Raw genomic sequence first — 19464 nt, 5'->3', positions numbered from 1 at the left:
ATCTCTATTAACTAATTTGTAAGTTTTAATTTTGTTATTTTTGTCTATTATTTTTGTCTTCAATTTTGTTATTTTTGTCTATTACTTTTGTGTCTGTAAAGTTTTATACTTTTCTCTCCTTTGTTATCTTTGCGTTGTTAATATTCACTCATTGTTTATTTGTTTTATTTTCACTTTGCATTATGTAATTTTATTTTGTTATTCTTTTGCATTTGACGGGATTTTCCCGGAGCGCTCTACAAACGAAGCTACTATCTAATCTTTCTCTCTCTCTCTCTCTCTCTCTTTTTTGCCTTGCTCGGCAACGCGATATCTTCGCATGACATTTGAGGGAAAAGCGAGTGTCTGAAATGTGACGTCACGTCGATCATATCGCACGTACGCCGCGAATTTCTTCGATTTAGCGCAATTGCGCCGAGCGGGTCTTGCGTTTCTTTTTTTTTTTTTTTTTTTTTTTCACACGGGTGCATCGAAATGCAACAACGTAATCCCGTAGAGACGTCGCTAAATGTGGAAAAGAACTTTCGAGGAATATAACACACAGGCAGTATGTTTGTTAAATGTACGAGGCACTAATCTGCAAGTGGAGCTGCTTCCACCGTTTCAACTCCGGAGGAGGAGGAGGAGTACGGAGCAGAGTTTTCGCTGCGTTTTCACGGCAGTTCTCACGTCGAATTTCTCGAGACCATCAACGACGCTCGGTGTTCTTCTCGACGAAGAAACTTCGTATCTTTTTGTAAATCACGCGGGCTCGAGGCCAGAGGTCTTTGTTTAGAAAAAAAATGCCGTTGTACGCGCCTGTTTTCCTCTCTCTCTCTCGTCTCGGATACATCTTACAACTCTACGGTACGCGGCTCTTTCACCGATCCGTTCCTTTCCGTGATACGCTGTCACGCGTACGGATAAGTCACGGTTAATGACTTTCAGCTCTCCAGCGAAGAAACAAACACACATCGCGCACATAAATGCGAGGAGTCTGACGTGTCCTAATTTTTTTTTTTTTTTTTTACGCGGCACGCGGCCGCTTTTAACCTTTCGTGATGAAATGGATCGCAAAAGCTATTTCGTCGGAAGTGCCATATTTCATCCCCTCGTGTGAGCTTCGTGTAGATTTTAAAATAAAATTGAATCACAGAAAGGAAAATATACATTCGTGAATAATGAATGCATTTTGTTAATACAAGTAATTATATACGTGAGCATATACAAATATATGTATATATATATATATTTATTTATTTATTTATTTATTTATTTATGCAGAGAAAATATATATAAATTTGCTGCGACGCGTTCAACTAGATACAGCGCAAGAGATACGACGTGATATTTCGATAAATAAAATATTATTTGTCCCGGATCGCGCGTTTCAAATTGAAGTTTGAAATGAAAACGACGAGAAGAGAGACGTTCGGACCGCGGGAACACGTTAATGCGGAACGATAGAGATTCGACATTGATCGTTCGATTCACAACGCGTCGAGAAAATATACTCTTTCTAATTTTAATCGTCCCGAATGACCGCCGCTTTCAGGTTTAATTAATTACACTATGTTAAATCGCTCGATCGCGAAAACCGCTTTTCCGTCTGTTCGGAGTTGGCGAATTCACGTTGGAGAAATTTTTATCAATTTTAAAACGATTCCTGAAATTCTCCGTTTCCTGCGCTTTTATAAAGGCGCATCGCGCTGATAATCTGCAACGACAATCGCGCAATGAAATTCATTCGCGTGGAAAAGTGACGGAAGCGTTTGCGAGACGAACTCGACGAAAAGTTTCTCGCGTGTAAATAAAGACGGTAAAAACTCTCTCTGCAGATAAATAGAAAGACGATATCTGTCACGATTTCGGATGGTTTCGCAAAGCTCGATGCGAATATTAAAGTGTATCATTGTAAAACTGCAAGATAGGAAATGAAGAAAGAGAGAGAAAGAGATATATATATATATATATTTCAAATTAAATGTATTTCCTTTTAATCGTGAATTTTTTTTCACAATTAAAAGCGGAAAAACAAACCTCCGTCTCTACATTTTTTTAACAAAATATTTTTGCTTGTTTACACAACGTATATATTTTACCGTTTTTTTCCTCAACGTTGAATCTGATGTCAAAATCAAACACTCTGAAATGTTTTCTTTTGAAAGATAAAGCAGGAAGAGAGTTTCCATTAACTTTATCTAAACGTCTTTTTCCTTCGCGCGCTTTAAGTCCTCAGCTATTTGCGTTGCTTTGGGCGAGATATATATATATATATATATATATATATATATATATATATACATATTATTTATTTTTCTAAGCGCGCAAATATAACATATACACGTACACCTACATATATTGTATTAATCGTAAACGTCATTATCACGCGGTATTAACGCGAGTCCTTTGCAATTCAGCCTCGTATTAATTATGTACTATATTTATATCGCTGCACATTCATCAATATAGGACGCATGCATATATAATGTGTGCGATCAAATGGCTTCTCTGTTACAGTCACCTGACAAAGCTTCTAACTATATCGACTAGAATCTCAATCGATCAATTAATAGATTTTCTGCTTTAATTTTTGTTTTACTGAATTCAATTTGATTTCCAATTCTCGTGCGTGTGTGTATTTTCAAAAAAAAAAGAAAAAAGTCGCAAACGCCATAAACGCTATAATTGCGCGGAAGAGGACCGGCGTTTCATTGATCGCTACCGAGATGAAACTGCCTTCTAAACTTATACCGCGTGTAATGACATATTTGCCTTACCGTATCAATGATCGGCGAGTAATCGGTATTGGATTTCCGTCTTTAAACCTCCGACATTAATCGATATTAGTACGAATTGGATGGCTCGCAGATACACACACACACACACACATACACATACATAAGCAGCTATCCTATCATTCCGCCCGGGTCGTGTCTCACAGATAAATCTATGCTAATGCCGACTGAAGGGGAAAGGAGAGAGTTGTGATGATGGATGAAAGGGATGTGCGTATAACAACGTGCGTGTTTCTACGTGCGTAAACGTGTTTATAGATGTATTCTGGATACGCGCGTATCCAGAGAGATCGCGGTTTGAACGAGATGCTTTGAGCGCGATAAAGTCTAGAGCTACGATGTTAATATTAGAGTAAAGCGCGAATACACACTTTGCGAAGATTAGACGGATAAGAAGGACGCGATCCTCGTGTAAACGTCGCTCCTGGGCGTCTTTGTGCCTTCGTGTGCTATTATTACGTTGTAACGTGTAAGCAGCATTTTCGAGACGTCGCGGCAGCCGCGATCACGTCGTGGGTATATCACTTCATTCGATTCGCGCGAACGACGCTTTCGAAACTCCGAAACCTCTCATTTGCCGTTCACGTTAAAAGACGCGTCGCGTACTTTGTACGCGTCAGGAGTTTGTGTGTTTCGCGAGAATTGGAATTGCGCTTTGTGAAACGGCACGCGCGCGCAACGACGAGATCCGAGGCCGTCGTTTTGCGGCATTTCGCGTTTGTAATAAATGGTTTTGTCGCGCCTACGTCGATACTTTCAATTCCCGCATAATAGCGCGGCGAAGCCCGTTGGAAAAAAAAAAAGAAAACAATAAAAATAAAAACTGAAGCGGTCGGAAAAGACATTTTATCGGCAAATGTAACGCGCTGTAAGAGATCTTACTTGCTTTCTCTGTTTTCGAACGTAGAAAAAATTGCGCGAGTGGAAAACTGTTATCGCGCGCTATTAACTCCCGCGTGCATAATAGCGCGAGATTGTAAATTCCGTTGTTCTTTTTTTGTTTTCCGTTATTTCTTTTCACAAGCTGGTTTTTTCTTTTCTCAACGACCAAGTGCCAATCGCTCTCGATATCAGAAAATGGAGGATTCAAGCCCGAAATCGCGTCGGAATTACGTTTTCGTTTCGGATTAAATTCCTCCCGGGACATTGCTTGGAAACACATAAATCAGCCTATACTTGCGTCCTTCGAAACCCCTTGTGTGCGCAACGAGAATGTTTACCGTGGTGTTTGTAAAGATAAAAAAACAAAAGAAGAATAACGCGTTCCCTTCTCTTGAGGGAATATTTATATCGGACTATCTATCTGTCTATTTATCTGCCAATTAACGGTTAATCCGCCACCGCAGTGTGGTATTCGTGAAAAAGACATAATGCTTGTTTTACGCAAAGAACGGATATATTAAACAATTTCAACTTATTTAAACAAGTAAAAATTCTCTCTAACTTAAATTTGAAAAAAAACCAATTCCCAAATAAAAAATTAAATTTTTACAAAACTAAATTTAATCAATATAATGTTGTAAAGAGAAATTGTTAAAAATTAAATTTTATAAAATAAACAATATATAATTTAATTCTTAACATGTATAAACTATAAATAGTTTAACGTTATTTAGCGAAAAACAAACATATATATATTATTGCCGTTTTTTCAAACGTATGAGATGAGATAAATATTACTTAATGAACATTTTCATCAAGCAAATAATTGCAACAAAGTATTTACAATGTGTAAATTTGCAAACTAATGATTAAAAACATGTCTCGAAAATACTTAAAATATTGAGAAACATTTTACGTTTAAATATTTACATGTTTTTAAACAATTATTTATTTATCTTGTTTTTGCTAAATGTCCGGTCACTGGGACACTTACCTCGTAAAACGGGGGAAACACGCACGCGCGAAGAAATCATCCTGTGTAATCAACAACGAGAAATACGTACAGGTAACTTGGATACATGTGGCGTGTGTTCTCCAAAGACGCAGTTTAGTGTCTGTACCAGGGCTATAAACGTAATTCACCGGGGTCTCTGGCAGTCGTTACAAAGAATCAAACGGAGTTATCCCTGGTTAAGCGAGTGATAAACGTATCCTTCCTCTGACCGGCAGTGTGTTATCGGTGTCCTCCGGGGGATGCTGAACAACGTCGTCGATCGTTAACCGATAGTCGGATAAATAGGCTAACGTCGACGTAAACATGCTACCGATCGGCTTTTCACCGTTCTTTGTCGAGCTTGATCGCTAATACATATATAGTTCTCTCTCTATCTCTTTCTCAGCGTGAAAATACGACCAGGGCGTTTATCAGAAAAGCGCGCGCGAATCCGCGATGAATACTCTGCAATCTTATACGACAATACCGGAGTGTCACGACCGGGAAGGATATATAATTCACGTTCCAGATGAACATTTTTCCGTGACGGCCGATTTCGGAAAAGTGGCCGACACGGCGAAATTAATTTCCTTTGTGCGCTCGCAAAGACTAAGGTCTATTAAAACTTTCATCAACCGCGGAAAACGGCCGCATCGGTTATTAAAAAGTCGACAGAGCTATTAAAAAGTGATTCGCGCAACTGTCGCGAATATTTCAGACATGTTCGCTCATTTGACACAAGCGCTCCGACGAGCGCGGCAACTCAGCCGCCCGTCATTTTTATTTTTACGTTTCGTTCTTGCTCGCGAAAAACGTCCGGTCGTGTACAGATAACAAAACAATGTTGTTCGTTCGCTCTCGCGCAAATATTTCATTACTCATACTACGGAGAATATAAAACGTGCGTTTTTCTCACCGCAACGGCGATCTACGCGCGGCGACGGCGGCGGCGGCGGCGGTGGCGGCTGTCTACTTTTCGCGCGTTGCATACGATGTAACACGCGCCTCTTTCTCCCCTTTCTCCTCCAACTCGGTTCGGTGCATCACTGAGTGTACGTACGTACGTACGTACGATGTATCGTAATAAAAACTTTTGTTCGTGTGTGATGATAAATCCGGGAAGTATGCAAATATTCGTCCGAACGTAACTCGCGCCGGCGTGTATTTCATTTCCGTGTCGGGGAAACAGACGGTAATGCCGATGAGCTGGCGATTTATATTGTTTCGCGAAATGTTTTTCCGGATGCGCCGCACGTTTTTGCCCAACACTCGCGCGCTTTTGCTTGTGTGCAGCGAGATATAAAAATATAACGAGAAATTACAAGGGAATGTAAGTCGCGGAAGAGAGAATAAAGTTTTTTCTCTTTTTCTCTCTCTCTCTCTCTCTCTCTCTCTCTCTCTCTCTCTCTCTCTCTCTCTCTCTCTCTCTGTGCTATTGGCTGCGAGAAAGAATCTAGCGCGGCTATAAAATCGCGGTCGGTAATATACGTTCAACCAGACGAAAATCAGAAGCTATTTTTATTACATGAGAATACGTCGCCGGAGTAAATTCTTATCGTCGCATACAAATGAAGGAGAGAGTGAAAGAGAGAGAGAGAGTGAGTAAGAGAGAGAGAGAGTGAGTAAGAGAGAGAGTCTTAGTTTGCGCCGCGAAAGTCTCAGAAGAGCTCGCGCGGTAAACTGATAAATATTCGCCGTGTTACTTGAACTTTCATGTTGGAGAAGCGCAACAGCTTTGCATACATTCGTTGAATTTGTACAACACCTCTTTCTCCTCCCCCTCTTCGCGTGAATATGCATGAACGTCCGGGCTGTTGTTATTATTATCCCTTTGATCATTATGTGTGCGGTTCAAAATTTACCCTACGTATTATTACAACAGGTTTAAACAAGTTTCTTCTCAAAAGTTTACTCGTCAAACTCGTTTAAAATCAAATTTCTTCTCTCCGTCGTACTTCAGACTTTTGTTTGTTCTTGTCCTTCGAGATGTAATTATTATTGCAGTCGCGCATACAGTCGCGCTGCCGCGGGGATATATATATATATATATATATATATGTATATACATACGTTTTATCTTGAAAATACCACAACTAGCTGAGAAAGCCTTATCGCCGTTTCCATTCCCCGGCACGCGCGCTGTTGAAAGTGGCGGCGCCCGTCCTCAGAATGCGCGAGCGCGCGTTCCCCCGGAATGAAACTCGATCTGCCTTAACAAAGATTACGGTGTCGTCTATCTTTCTCGACTTTCCTTCGTTAATTGCCGGACCCGGCGGAATTCACGGCGGCAGCGTTCGCACGGCAGCCAATCAAAAGCCCATCAAACGAACTTCCGACTTAATCGCTTACGGAATGAGTTTACCGTTCGAGGAGACTTCGCCATGCCCGTTTCGCGTGTTCTCCCCATCCGAATATCATCCACGAGTCCCCAGATACAGACGAAATAGCGGGTGAACGTTATAATTGAAGAGGGCGAGAAAGAGAATTTGCGACCGAGCGGCGCGATAAGAGTTTAAAACCTGTTGCTGAGCCGTTCATCGCAACGACAATCGCGGCGATTCTCCGTTTTCGTCATCTTTTCTCCGTGTATGATCTCGAAAATAAATTCAACACGTTCCCGTACCCACATCCATTTGCAATACAGATCCGCGACGTCTAATTTATATTCCGAAAATCGAATATTCATCTCGCGTTCGACGCTGACTTCGAAATGGCACGCGTCACGAAATATGAAAGAGAGAGAAAGAGAGAGAGAGAGAGAGAGAGAGAGAGAGAGAACGGCGGGCACTTCAAGATTATTGTCGATCTGTGCAACTTTTCTCCCGAACTTTTTCATCGTCTCGTCGCGCTATTTAAGCCGCAGAATTTAATTCGCAAACGCGGGCGGATAAGTCTTTTAATACCCCCCCCTTTCCTCCCCGGAAAGGCGCGAGTTGAAACGTTTCGCGAACGGCGAAACGTATTTTCAGAAATAAATCGGAAAGAGTACAGTCGCAACGGCCCCGCCTAGATGTGTATCTTGTAAACACGAGAGAGCGAGTTGTAAAAGCGCTTGATTTCGCAACGCTTGCACTTGGCGAGTCGCCACCACGTACCTACTCCATTACGTCGTCGAAAAACCTAAGGAAACTTTGAGAGTGCTTTGGCGAGAGTATAAATTGACGCTCATTTGTGACTTAGCGACGTTATTTCTCGCCACACGCTTTATCGCGATATGAAAGGTAGATAAAAAAAACTCCTTAAAAAAAAAAAAAAAAAAAAAAAAAAAAAAAAAAAAAAAAAACGGAACAAGATGCCGCGGCAAAATTTTTCCGCTAATGGCTTCGCACCTTCTGACAGACCGAATGAATAGCTTTTCACATCAAGTAATTGCACCAGTCAGAGACTCGGATAAAGTGGCTGAAGGATGCGCGCGCGCGCGCGCGTCAGCGTTTACCGATACATTGGTTTTCACAGAAGAAGAGAAGAAGAAAACATCAGAGTGAAAAAACGCGGATATGAAATATTCCGTGCGTTATCTCAGTCGACATTGAGTTATGTCTGGTGCGAACCGAGAGGGAATTTTGCGACGCGGATATTGAGAGAGGAAGACGTAGTACGTACTTATATATGCGTGAATATCGCGGGCCACTGTCACGGGGGCGGCAGCAAAACGGGAAGGAAGTGACCGTCGAGCGAGAGACGAGACAAAATGCCCGAACTATCGCCCCGTAACGGTGATGAATTATTTCGAGATTATACGCCTGGTATTACGCGTGGAGCGACGCGAGCTTAACGGCGAGCCATAACAGTGCAATTTTGCGACACCCACGACGGGCATATTTGATAATGCGGGACGACGCCGTTAACATGACGTTAATATTTATCGCCAACCAGCCGGAAATTGGCTAAGGGAATCGTTAGAGGGATTAATGCATCATCCTCTCGCCGCGATACACTCTCCACGAGTTCGAATGCCGCGCGTCATTAAACGCCACGAATCATTTCGACTCGCAATAGGCGATGCAACCGCGCGATTGCGACGACGTCTCTGTTCTCCTCGCGCGAATACAGGCGAAATGAACACAGGAGTTTTCAAAGAGTGTTTTGAATCTCCACACGGGAAAATATAAACTTACTGGAATAGCGAGAAATTTAGTTACCACAAGGTCAGCAAAAACAATTCGCTAAACTTATTGAGATTTTGTTTTGTCAATAAAATAATTTGAAGCAAAATCTTGAATAAGCTTTGGTAGCAAATTGTTCTCGCAGACCGTGTAATAACAAAACTGCACATTTTCTTAAAAAACTAATATACCGCCGATGAGACAAACAAGATTACATTGTTCATCAATCTTTTTCCCGCGATATCCACCAGTTCATTTTGCGGCTTGGCTTCGACCCTGAGCTGTCGTCAAACGTTGCGTAGTTTTGAACAGAATTGAGGATTGAATTAAATATCGCGCGAAGTGATTTTAAAAGATACACAATGGGTCTCGGAAAAAATTGTTCGAAATCTCAAATAATCCATGAATCACATTTGCATATACGCGATTTTTATTTCGAATTACTTTCGCTCTTACGTTCGCATTTGAGACTTGTCCAGAAGCGAATTCTTTGAATAACTTAGAAGAAGTCGAGGAAGGTTCACAAAGCGAAGGTTGAGAAAAAAAAAACTGATAAAACGTAACGGTGATTTCTTTCGTCTTTTATCGCGTTCAAGAGATCGACTCTCCATTGTGAAGTTCCCTTCATTCCGGAGTATCTACATGTACACATACGTATACATATATCAAGCTGTAGTGGTACGACAATCTGATTTATTGTGATAAATAGATCCGGGATTTTCCAGCGATTTCTTCTTCTATACGTTCGGAGAATTCGACGTAACGCGATCAACCTCGCTTCTCCATTTCAAGGAGGTTAAAAAGTTGAAATTACCGCGCTGCGAAATGTTCCACAATTTTCTTACCGATAATTCCTCGCTTAATGATATCTTTTTTTTTTTTTTTTTTAATTTTTCTCGAACCCAGTCCTTTGAAGAGACGATTCTGTCCGTGACAATAAAAGATCGTGATTTCATTTTCAGACGCGATCGTTTTTTTTTTTTTTTTTAATTCTTTCTTTTTGTTTTTCGTTCCGAGTACGCTTCCCCCGCAATTGCATATCTCTTGCGCAATCCGGCGTGAAGTATGGATGCGCAACAAGGGGTCCAGTGAACCGAAATTGCCAGCTCTCGACACTGAATATCGAATGAACGGACGAGAGAAAAAGATGTCGGATGCCGTTCGAGGTTCCATCCCCGATTGAAAAGAGTAGAATGAAAAAGAGATAATTATCGGCACTTTTCCCGCGGTTCTCTCTCCGAGGGTTGCACCCGGAGCGGTTCTTCTTTTTTTTCTTGTTTTTTTTGTTCTCCCCATTGCGTTGTTCGCGCGAGCGCATTTATCACTATAAAACTTTTTGATGCCGACCTGCTGACAGTTGATTTACCGACTCCGAAATTGGATTTCGGACTCCGGGTACGGGAGGTCTGTCAGACTCACGATAAAGAGATGTACGATAAGAACAGCAGAACAGTTGGAGTGAATTTCGGATCAATCGATGTAACACACATGTGAGAACGTGGTCGAAAACGCGCGCGCGCGCGCGGGACCTCTTCTATTTCGGTTTATCGATAAAACCATCGTAAAATCGAGTTAACGTCTCGTTATTTGTTATTTTACACTTTTCAACTGATGCAGTTAGTTTCATTACGATCGTATTACGAACGGATATAACTTCTCGGCTAACTACTGCGATTTTCAAGACTGAGCCGGTATTCAAGGAAAATACCGCCTGCTGTAAAATATCACGCTAACAAGCGCGCCATTCTCGTTCTCGAATTGTAATCCAAGTTTTAATTTAATCTTACGACCAACTCGCGCGCGCCCCCTTCTCTCTTTTCCACTCCCTTCCTCCCGCCCCTTGTTCTAATGCATTATCTCAGCACTTCTGGAATTGTCCGCCCAATTTTCTAAGCCCCGGGGTTTAATCTACCTTTCCCTCTCCCCCTCTCCCTCGAGAGAAAACAAAAGTCTCAATCTTCTCACGGGCGGCTTCGTTTGAAAGTCCGCCCGAAATTCGAAAAACCACATATTGCGAATCGCGGAATTTACGCGCGTTATGCGAGTGTGTGTCGCGTGTCTTAACTATGTTGATATAAAATATTCAACGCGGATCTTCCAAATCTTTTCAGCCTTCACGACGAGACTAGCTGCGCGCGCTCTCTCTCTCTCTCTCTCTCTTTCCCGAATGCTCGCACAACCAGGAGGCGGTTGATCTAAAATGCCAAGTGCGACGAGAAGCACGATGTAGCTTCGGTGACGTTCCTCGCGCTGAAACGTGAACGTCGCGCGACAACGTTCTCGATTCCACGTACATTTTAGCGCCGTTACATCGTGCCAACACGCGAGCGACATGCTCGTACGTGATGATGTTACGTCGCCGCGCCGTCTCTCTATCTATATATCTCTCTCGCTCTGTCCTCCTCTTGCGCGTGTGTCTCATCGAGCTTTCGTCGAGACCCTTTGTGCGCACGCACGCAAAAGGGACTGATATCGTTTGCTGATCTCGTTTCCCGGCGAGTCGAGTCCAATTATTTGGACACTTTGTCGCGTTGCAACTACATTATTCTCCTCTCTGCCCGTCAATTGAAGGACGCTAGGAATCTCGACCCATATAACATCTCGGTCCGTCTTTCACAGAGAGACGACACGACAGGTGCTCGGCTCGTCTGTGTTTCTAACGAAGCTGTTTGTCTTGCGACGCGTGCGAATAATGCGAGCGGGTAAATATTTTAGCGCGCACACATTTTCTTATCGACAGACAGATCTTATCGCGCTGCTATTCTCTCTATGCATATGCGAGAGAGAATACGGAACATTTGCAAAAGAGAAGTTTTGTCTTTTCGTTGAAAAATCGTTCAAAACACAATAATAACACGTCGAATGCCACATACATTTGTAAGTGACGTTCTCGTTCAAGTAAAACAAGTTTTACAAAAACAATCTTTGGCAACAAGTTTTGGAGGATCAAACATATGTTTCGAATCAGCGAAGATCGATTCGGTCGTTCGAGTCAATGTGTCACGTGCGAAACATAATTGTTTATTTATTTAAAACGCGCGAATTTAACACACACAACAATTTGAATTGAATTCAATTTGAAAATGTTGAGAGCAACAATTTTCTTTGACATATCGCGCGAAACTAACGACGACGCGGATTTCTCGCAAGAAATATACGTCCGATTTTCGCCGGGACGCGCGCGTTCAGCGCGCGCGTGTTAAATAAATCGCTCGTTGAAAACTATGAAATCTCAAAGTGACAAGGGTGATAAATGTAAACCGGTCAGTTATCAAAGTTGCGCGTTGGAAATGAGCGCTATATGTTAAGAAAATTTCTCCGCCGCGAAGAACATACATTCGCTTGTCACGGATTCGGATAGCCGATTATTAATACTATATCCTCGATTCGCGTGAGTTGCTCGGATATGAATTCGTATGAGTAAAGTGCATTATATTATTAACCCGCTATGGGAACCGCAGCTGCGTATCGGCTACCTGTCAATGAATTATTCAACGAGCTGAAAAGGGTTGGTTAGATAAATAACAAATTTTATAAAAGTCGTATACTCTCTCTCTCTCTCTCTCTCTTTCTCTTTTGTTTTTTTGCGGCGTCACGTTCCTTTGTAAATTTGCAAACACACACGTTGGGACGCGGCGAACGAACAGTTTAACGATTTATGAAAATAATATCTCGATTGTTTTGCTCTGAATAAAAAAAAAAAAAAAAAAAAGTGTCGTACATGCGTTCTCATCTGCAGTAATCGTCGAAGTAATCGTCTGGGCCGCTATATATATCGCGTGTTCGTTAAACGTCCCGTCGTAAAACATATGACGAGAGAGGTCAGAATAAGTAATCGCACAATTTAAAATTCCATTTACCTTAATGAACTTGAAAGTTTTATCTTAAAAGCAGAGTTTAAGTTTATACTTGATCCAAAATGATGATGTAACGTCGGAATGACACAATTCTCTTAATTAATTTTGCAACATTACCGGTTTGAGATACATGTGTCGCTTAGGTTTCCATCGCGAACGTACTCTCTTACATTTGAAGATAATTAAGATCGTTATCGGCGAGAAATCAATCCTATATACATTTCATACGTCTTCGGTGGAAAGAAAATCGGAATTCAAACGCGAAGAAGCATCGCAAACGAATTGAGAACGAGAAGAGTCCCTTTACGAGCGCTTTCTCTCTCCCCTTTGGCGCGGCTTTCGATATTACCGTGAAAGATTCCGCAGCCGGTGGCATTTCGCGTGACTGGCACTGCGACTTGAGCAAAAAAGGAAAACGTAAAACAACGATACAGTTCTGGGAACAGAGGGAAGATGAAAGAAGTTGGTATCGAAGTATGAACGAAAAAAGAAAAAAAGAAAAAGAAAAATGAAAAATTCTTCAAGATATATGCAGGAGAGAAGCAAGAGGTGGAGAGAGGAGGAAACTCTCGATGAGTGGGAGTTTCTCTCCGACAATCAGAAGTCAATTCTTTCGAATGACGGTAAAAGTGGCTGTGTGTTGTAAAACGCGCAAAGAGAGTTATGATAATCGGTGATGGATATTCGCTCGGTGATGCATGTACGGACGAGATAAGAATTTATAGCGGGCTTAAAGCTGCTTCTTCTTCTCCCTCCTCTTTTCCGGGATATATCATGAAAAATCCGAAATTAATTACACGGGACGCGCGCCGGCTTTTTCAGAAAACCATGAAACGAAAACTCGTGAAAAGCTCACGATGAAAAAGCCCGGCCCGGGATTATCTCCGCTGAACGCAAACAGAGTAAATAATTAATCACCGTCCGCTAACCGCATAAAAGATAATTTACTTTCAGACGGGAAGAGGAGGGTGGAGGGGAGGGGAAGCTCTTGATATGTATCAGCGTGAACAAACCGCGCCGTGACGCGGAAAGAGTAGACGACGAGCTAAAAACTCGCCGTTTATTGAAATGCTCACATTCGCGACGAATACCGCCACCGATCGACTCTTGGACCCTTTCACGACCGAACGAACGTTGTATATGTTACACCAAACTATCCTCGTTTTTATTCGCTCATACCGATCGATGTGACGTTAGGACAAAGAGTAACATTCGACAGTTGTTTTTTTCATCTCTCGCCGTGCCGAGAGAGAGAAAGAGAGGGGAGGAAAAAAAGCAGAATATCTAAAAGAGCAGAAAGGGTGGAAAATAGCGACGAGGAAATCGCGGGCTCCAAGTGTTATATCGCGTTCCGCGGTTTCTCGATTTTTCCTCAAACTCACTCCTTTCGTACCGTCGTACCTATTTACCAACTCCCTCTACATTCTCGTCTCTCTCTGTTCTTTCTCGCGTTCTTACACTTCCGTGCATTTATTCTTTCTTTTCTCTTTTTTTTTTCTGCACCCCAGGGAAACACGAAGCATCTTCTTAGGGAAGATGGTGAAAGAAGCAGCTGTCTTATTCTGGCGCGGGTGTTCGACGACGCGGTTCGTCGATGCATACGGAGACAGGGACGACAATGGCAGCAGCGCTGCCGTTGTGCTGCTCTCGCTGTTTCTGATCTACTGATTGCTCGCCCACGCGATCCGACTGGGTAATACAGCGAGAGAATCCGCAGATTCCTTTGGGTTTGTCTCGACACAAGCTGCTTGTGTGTGTCGAAGTGACGCAAATCGCGGTTTTAACGCGAGCCAGAAAAAAAAATCACGGCTTTAACTAATTAATTAATATCGGAAACGTGAAATCTCTAAATACATGTGTTGTCACAATTGAAATAATCGCTCGTTTGCATTTCTTATCTCGCCTCAAGCAATGCGCTGTAAAATATTTTCGCGCGAATAAAAAACCACGCGAGATCTCAAAAAGTTTCGTCTCAATTTAGCGCGAGAGTTCTCTCTCGATTTCTCGAGATATGTACAAAAGTGCGCACTTAAAAAATGCAATTATTTTGAATACGAACTGAAAATATCATCAAGTTTTGCCGCGTCTTTTTTTTCTTACGGCTGGTTTAGCGATGCGCGCCACGACGGCAGATGTATTTTTTTTTTTTTTTTTTTTTTTTTTATCAGCGATGCTACAACGTATCCTCGTGAAATGAAAAGACTGCCGCAGGCGATGGAAAGGTAACCGTCACGGTTATTGATTTTCTGTTAACCGGCTATTTTGCCGAGAGAGAATTATCGCGAACGCATTTTCTACGTGTCGTTTGCTCCTACGTGGCGCGGCTGCAAAGCCACACGGAAGAATCCATGCACTTAACTGCGTATTTAAAGTTTTAACGTGAATCGTAGATGCCCACGTACATATGTTTGCACATTTGTTTCACAATGAGAAACGCATATATTTGCGCGTACACTGTCGAAATTTGTTTGCAAAATCGAATTTGAGAGAGATCGGTATATATTTTTCTCATAATTATTGAAAAAAATGCGCAAACACGCACACAGATAGATTTTCAACTCAACAGTATCAACACGCAATACACACGAGTAGATTTTCAACTCAATAATTTTTTTTTTGAACTTATATAAATGGTACTATCTTTTATCGCACAGTCTTCTGAATTTTTTTGGGGGATTTTTTGAGTATTTAAAGAGGGTAAAATGGGATTTACAATTCAAATTCTTCGTTCACCGTAACGTCGAAATCAATTTATTTTACTCACCAGTTTTAACCACGCGTTGGTCGTGAGTATTTGGTTCTTTTCATCCTGAAAAAAAAAAAAACCGTATCAGTATTATTTCACATATATACCTATATATATGCAATAAAAATTGATACGTGTGTACGTATTGTAGATACATATATAACGACATACACACACGATTCTCTAACAACTGGCAACTGCGTATAAACACATTTTGTTCAAAGAATAAACAACGCTATTGATATATCGATACACGTCTTCGAGCGTATGACATTATATCTTTATATCTTATTTACTGTTGACGGGCAAACTCTCGTATCGTTTCGCTCGATGCGAGTAAATAGTGTGCATACGATAAATATTTATTCACAAAATGAGATGCACGTGTGTGATTTGAATCTCGAATTGCTCGGTGGCGCGTATTGTGCTCGCGCAAAATTTCAGTTCACAATGTTGTAAAAAGATCAATTTGTATCCGTAATGTGTTTAACGCGCACGATATTAGGAGATGATTGAAAATAGATCTCTGATGCAGATATCCATCGCAGTTTTAAAAACAACTTAATGTACTTGAAATATTGTCGCGTGTAAAAAAAAAAACATTTGGAGTAAAAACAAAACTCGACTTCGCATTACAGTAAAATGCATTTGTCTCGCACGCGCTAACGATTTTTTATAGTGCAAAAAAAAAAAAAGGGAAACGACTGTTCTGTCTGTGTAACCGGATTGCGGACGCGTAAAACTCTCGCAATCATCGCGGTAAAGAAATCTGATGGACCGCGACAAAGGCAGAAGTAATATGATAGAAAAATATGAGGCGATCTCCAATAAGAATTCCCGTCAGGGAGAGAGAGAGAGAGAAAGAGGGAGAGATAGATAACCAATAACCGCAAATTGCCAGCTGCAAACAGTAGCCCGAACCGAGTCGACCGAAAAGAATTGTCTTCACTTGTCTGCCGTGTTATCGAGAATATCAACGTGATTGGAAAAACGGATTTATAAACTGAAAATTTGTCGCTGTCGATAGGCAAATCCCGTATTTTGATAGACAGTCGTATTAATCGAGATTGTTGATCGACAAATTTTGTAGCACTGTTGTGCATGCGTGAAATGAGATCAAATTGAATTGGTAAATAAATTTCTGAAAAGATCGAGAAGCAGCTTCTTTTTTTTTTTTATCTCAAAATATGTTTTTGTTCGCAGCAACGTCGAACAAAAAATATGGAATGCGGCTGTAGGCGCAGACGCGCGTTTCACATTGTTTTGTTAAATCGATTAAATTTTGTTACAATTCGACTGTAGACGGGCAATGGGTGCAACGGGCATTTTAGTCGTTTATATCACAACATCCATGATTCTCGAATAATTGCGTAGGTTAACGGTGGAAAATGAAAAAGGAAAACAATTTATAAAGTCACAAGTCAAACGCGCTCACAAGAAAAGTCAAATTGAAGTTAAATAAAATACAAAAAAAAAACAAAAAACAAAAAACAATTCCAGAATTTTGCTGTCTCTCTCCCTCTCTCTAAATTAAAAAAATTTTTTGCACATGTATAAAATCTGACGAAGTTTTCCGTGTGATAAAAGGGTGCACGTCCTACGCGTTTCTCTCGTAGCCATGCCTTTTCTCGGCGCACTTCCGCTTCCGCCACGTCGACTCTCTCTTTATATATGAGTAACACGGACGCGTTTTGTCATGGGCTGACCCCCATTGGTGCAACGTAATTGCATCTCGCGACAAAGACTGAAACCTTACGATATAGCGCGACGCTCATCAGCACTGTCAGCCCGACTGAACGTGAATGAAATTACGAGCGATGCCACGAATTAATTTGCGTCACATTGAGATGAAATGAAATATTATAATATATCACATAAATTATATTATACAGCAAGAACTTTCTTCGCGTATCAAATTACGACAAATAGACAAAATTCATAATAAACGCGATGGGGAAACGCGAGTTTGCTCGTTATAACGCGAATAAAAACAAACACACGCGAGATTTTTCAGTCAAGCCAATAATTTGTTTCCAAGACGTATGTGTGTTTTGTTTTCGTTTTTATAATACACACAATTTGTGGCGTGTGTTGTAACTGAGTGCTTTGTGTGATATTTTTCGTGTTACAAAAATGTCAGCGCGGGCATGGCAATCGATCATCCGCGCTGAGGCTCAGGAGCAAAATCGAATGAATAAAAAAGTGCGAATTTCACAACTCGCTTTTTCATCTAAAACAATGCGAAATTGGCACACGCACGGAATTTTCCAATTGTCGTGTCCACGTCGACAATTATTCAATGAACTTATTCGAAGACACGTGGCGATTTTTCTCGTCTCAACGTATAAGGCGAGAGAGTTTCGTTTCGCGAGCGACATAACGGCGGCTTATAACGACAAACCGCATTTATTGTATTTAGCGACAAATAACATTTTATCGCAAATCGAATTTTTGTTGAATTTATTTCTGCAAACACGTCACAGAGTGTTGCGAATAAGAGATTGTTCGCGTTACACGTTTACATTCGCGTGTAGTGCCGCGACAATTTATGCAGAAAGGTGAATCTTAATTAAAGACACGCAATTAATCAAGCTAATTAACGTCGCCAGGACAAACTGCATAAACATTGATTCGGAGCAAACGTGACCGTATCGAAACAATTTTTACAATGTACACGTTATGATTAATCGATGCGATTGCGCCGCAAAAAAACTTCACGACGCGCGCACATATTGGCCGCGCAATGTCCGAGTTGCATGTGTGCGTGCATTACGCGCGAGCAAAACCCTTGTAACCGGCAAACCGCGTTTGCAACATCGCTTTGCAATTTTCTCGTGTTTCGTGTTCTTCCGCATTTTAAAACGGGAAACAAAACAAAATCCGCGAATGCCTATAGTTACGTTTCCATTGTACTTTCATTTATTTGTTATTTAAAACTCGCGGTTTTCACGTAATCCTACGAACAAATAATTGTATATTGTACATCGTCGCAAACAAGCGAACAACGAAACAATGGAAGAACGGGATTTTTTTTTTTTTACACGGAATAGATACGTCTTGTTCGATCGCGGCAGTGCGACGGAACCAGAAGTGGTGCGAGTCGACGTTTCATCGGACACGAAGAAGAAAAAGAAGAAGAAGAAAAAGAAGAATAAAAGAAAGAACCGCGACCGAACGACCAAATATTTACGAGCCACCGTGAAACGTAAAAAAGTTTATAGCGCGCCGAGAAAGTTTAAGACGAAAATCAAATGAGTGATATCGTTACCCGCGATATTAGATATTATATCGCGGCGCGTATATTATCGGGGTGCGAAGAATATGGCAAAAACTGACTGTGATAAATAAAAGCGTATCGCTCGAGGTGAAAGTGCCATAAACTCGCGAAGAAAATTTTCTTTTTTTTTTTTTTCATTTCTTAACCCGACGACACACGTCACAGACATGCCGCGAGACAATCTCGTCAAAAAGTCCAATATACTCCGCGTAAATATTAATGGGGCATGTTTTACGAGACTTCTTGGCTTTTTTTTCTCAGTCCCCATTCAAAAAAAAAAATGCTATTAGTCTCGGTTTACTGCTTTTCGCGCGGCACAGAAAGTTTCCGTTGATCTTGTTTCGACGTCGCGTTTCTCTCCCGGCCGACATCGAGATCAAGTTGCCACTTTGAACTTTTTCACCTCTTTACGTGACCAATTAAAGGAACTTCGCTTTTACGAAAAGATCTCTCGCATTCCATTATACATCCCGCCTCCCAACTCGAGGCCGGGGATCGAATGAAAGTTTGAATTTAGGGCTCGGATGTATCAACGAAGAACTTTTTCGACCGGAGCACTCTCGTATTTATGGAGAATGCTATGTGTATATAAACTCTCGATGGAGAATTGGGATTACACCGTGCTTCGAAGCCAGTTTCGAAGTTGAAAAACTGACTGCTTAAATGTGTTTTTGCCCCGCCGCGCGATAACTTTTGTTCTCAAAAACGTTCGAAAGAAATTCAAATCGAAGTGTTCGATTTTCGCGCCGCCGTGAGGATTTATGCATTAATTCATTAAAGTCATGCCGAGTCGTTTTTGTCGTGTCGCAGATCGTAAGCTCGGAG

At 41.4% G+C, this 19464-nt stretch overlaps 1 protein-coding gene across 2 annotated transcripts in view; it reads right to left on the bottom strand.

Annotated features, from left to right (window-relative positions):
- Window positions 1–19464, bottom strand: part of LOC109858063 (neuronal acetylcholine receptor subunit alpha-7) — a 209969-nt gene that overhangs the window by 131201 nt on the left and 59304 nt on the right. For both annotated transcript variants that reach the window (XM_020434952.1, XM_020434951.1), the window contains exon 4: window positions 15381–15425. In XM_020434952.1, the coding sequence (XP_020290541.1) occupies window positions 15381–15425 (45 nt within the window). The remainder of the gene's footprint in view (window positions 1–15380; window positions 15426–19464) is intronic.

This window comes from Pseudomyrmex gracilis, unplaced genomic scaffold, assembly GCF_002006095.1.
Source record: "Pseudomyrmex gracilis isolate BER0280 unplaced genomic scaffold, ASM200609v1 scaffold_185, whole genome shotgun sequence".
Classification (NCBI taxonomy): domain Eukaryota; kingdom Metazoa; phylum Arthropoda; class Insecta; order Hymenoptera; family Formicidae; genus Pseudomyrmex; species Pseudomyrmex gracilis.
Note: the sequence above shows the minus strand (reverse complement) of the source record. Positions and strands in the feature narration are given on the sequence as shown.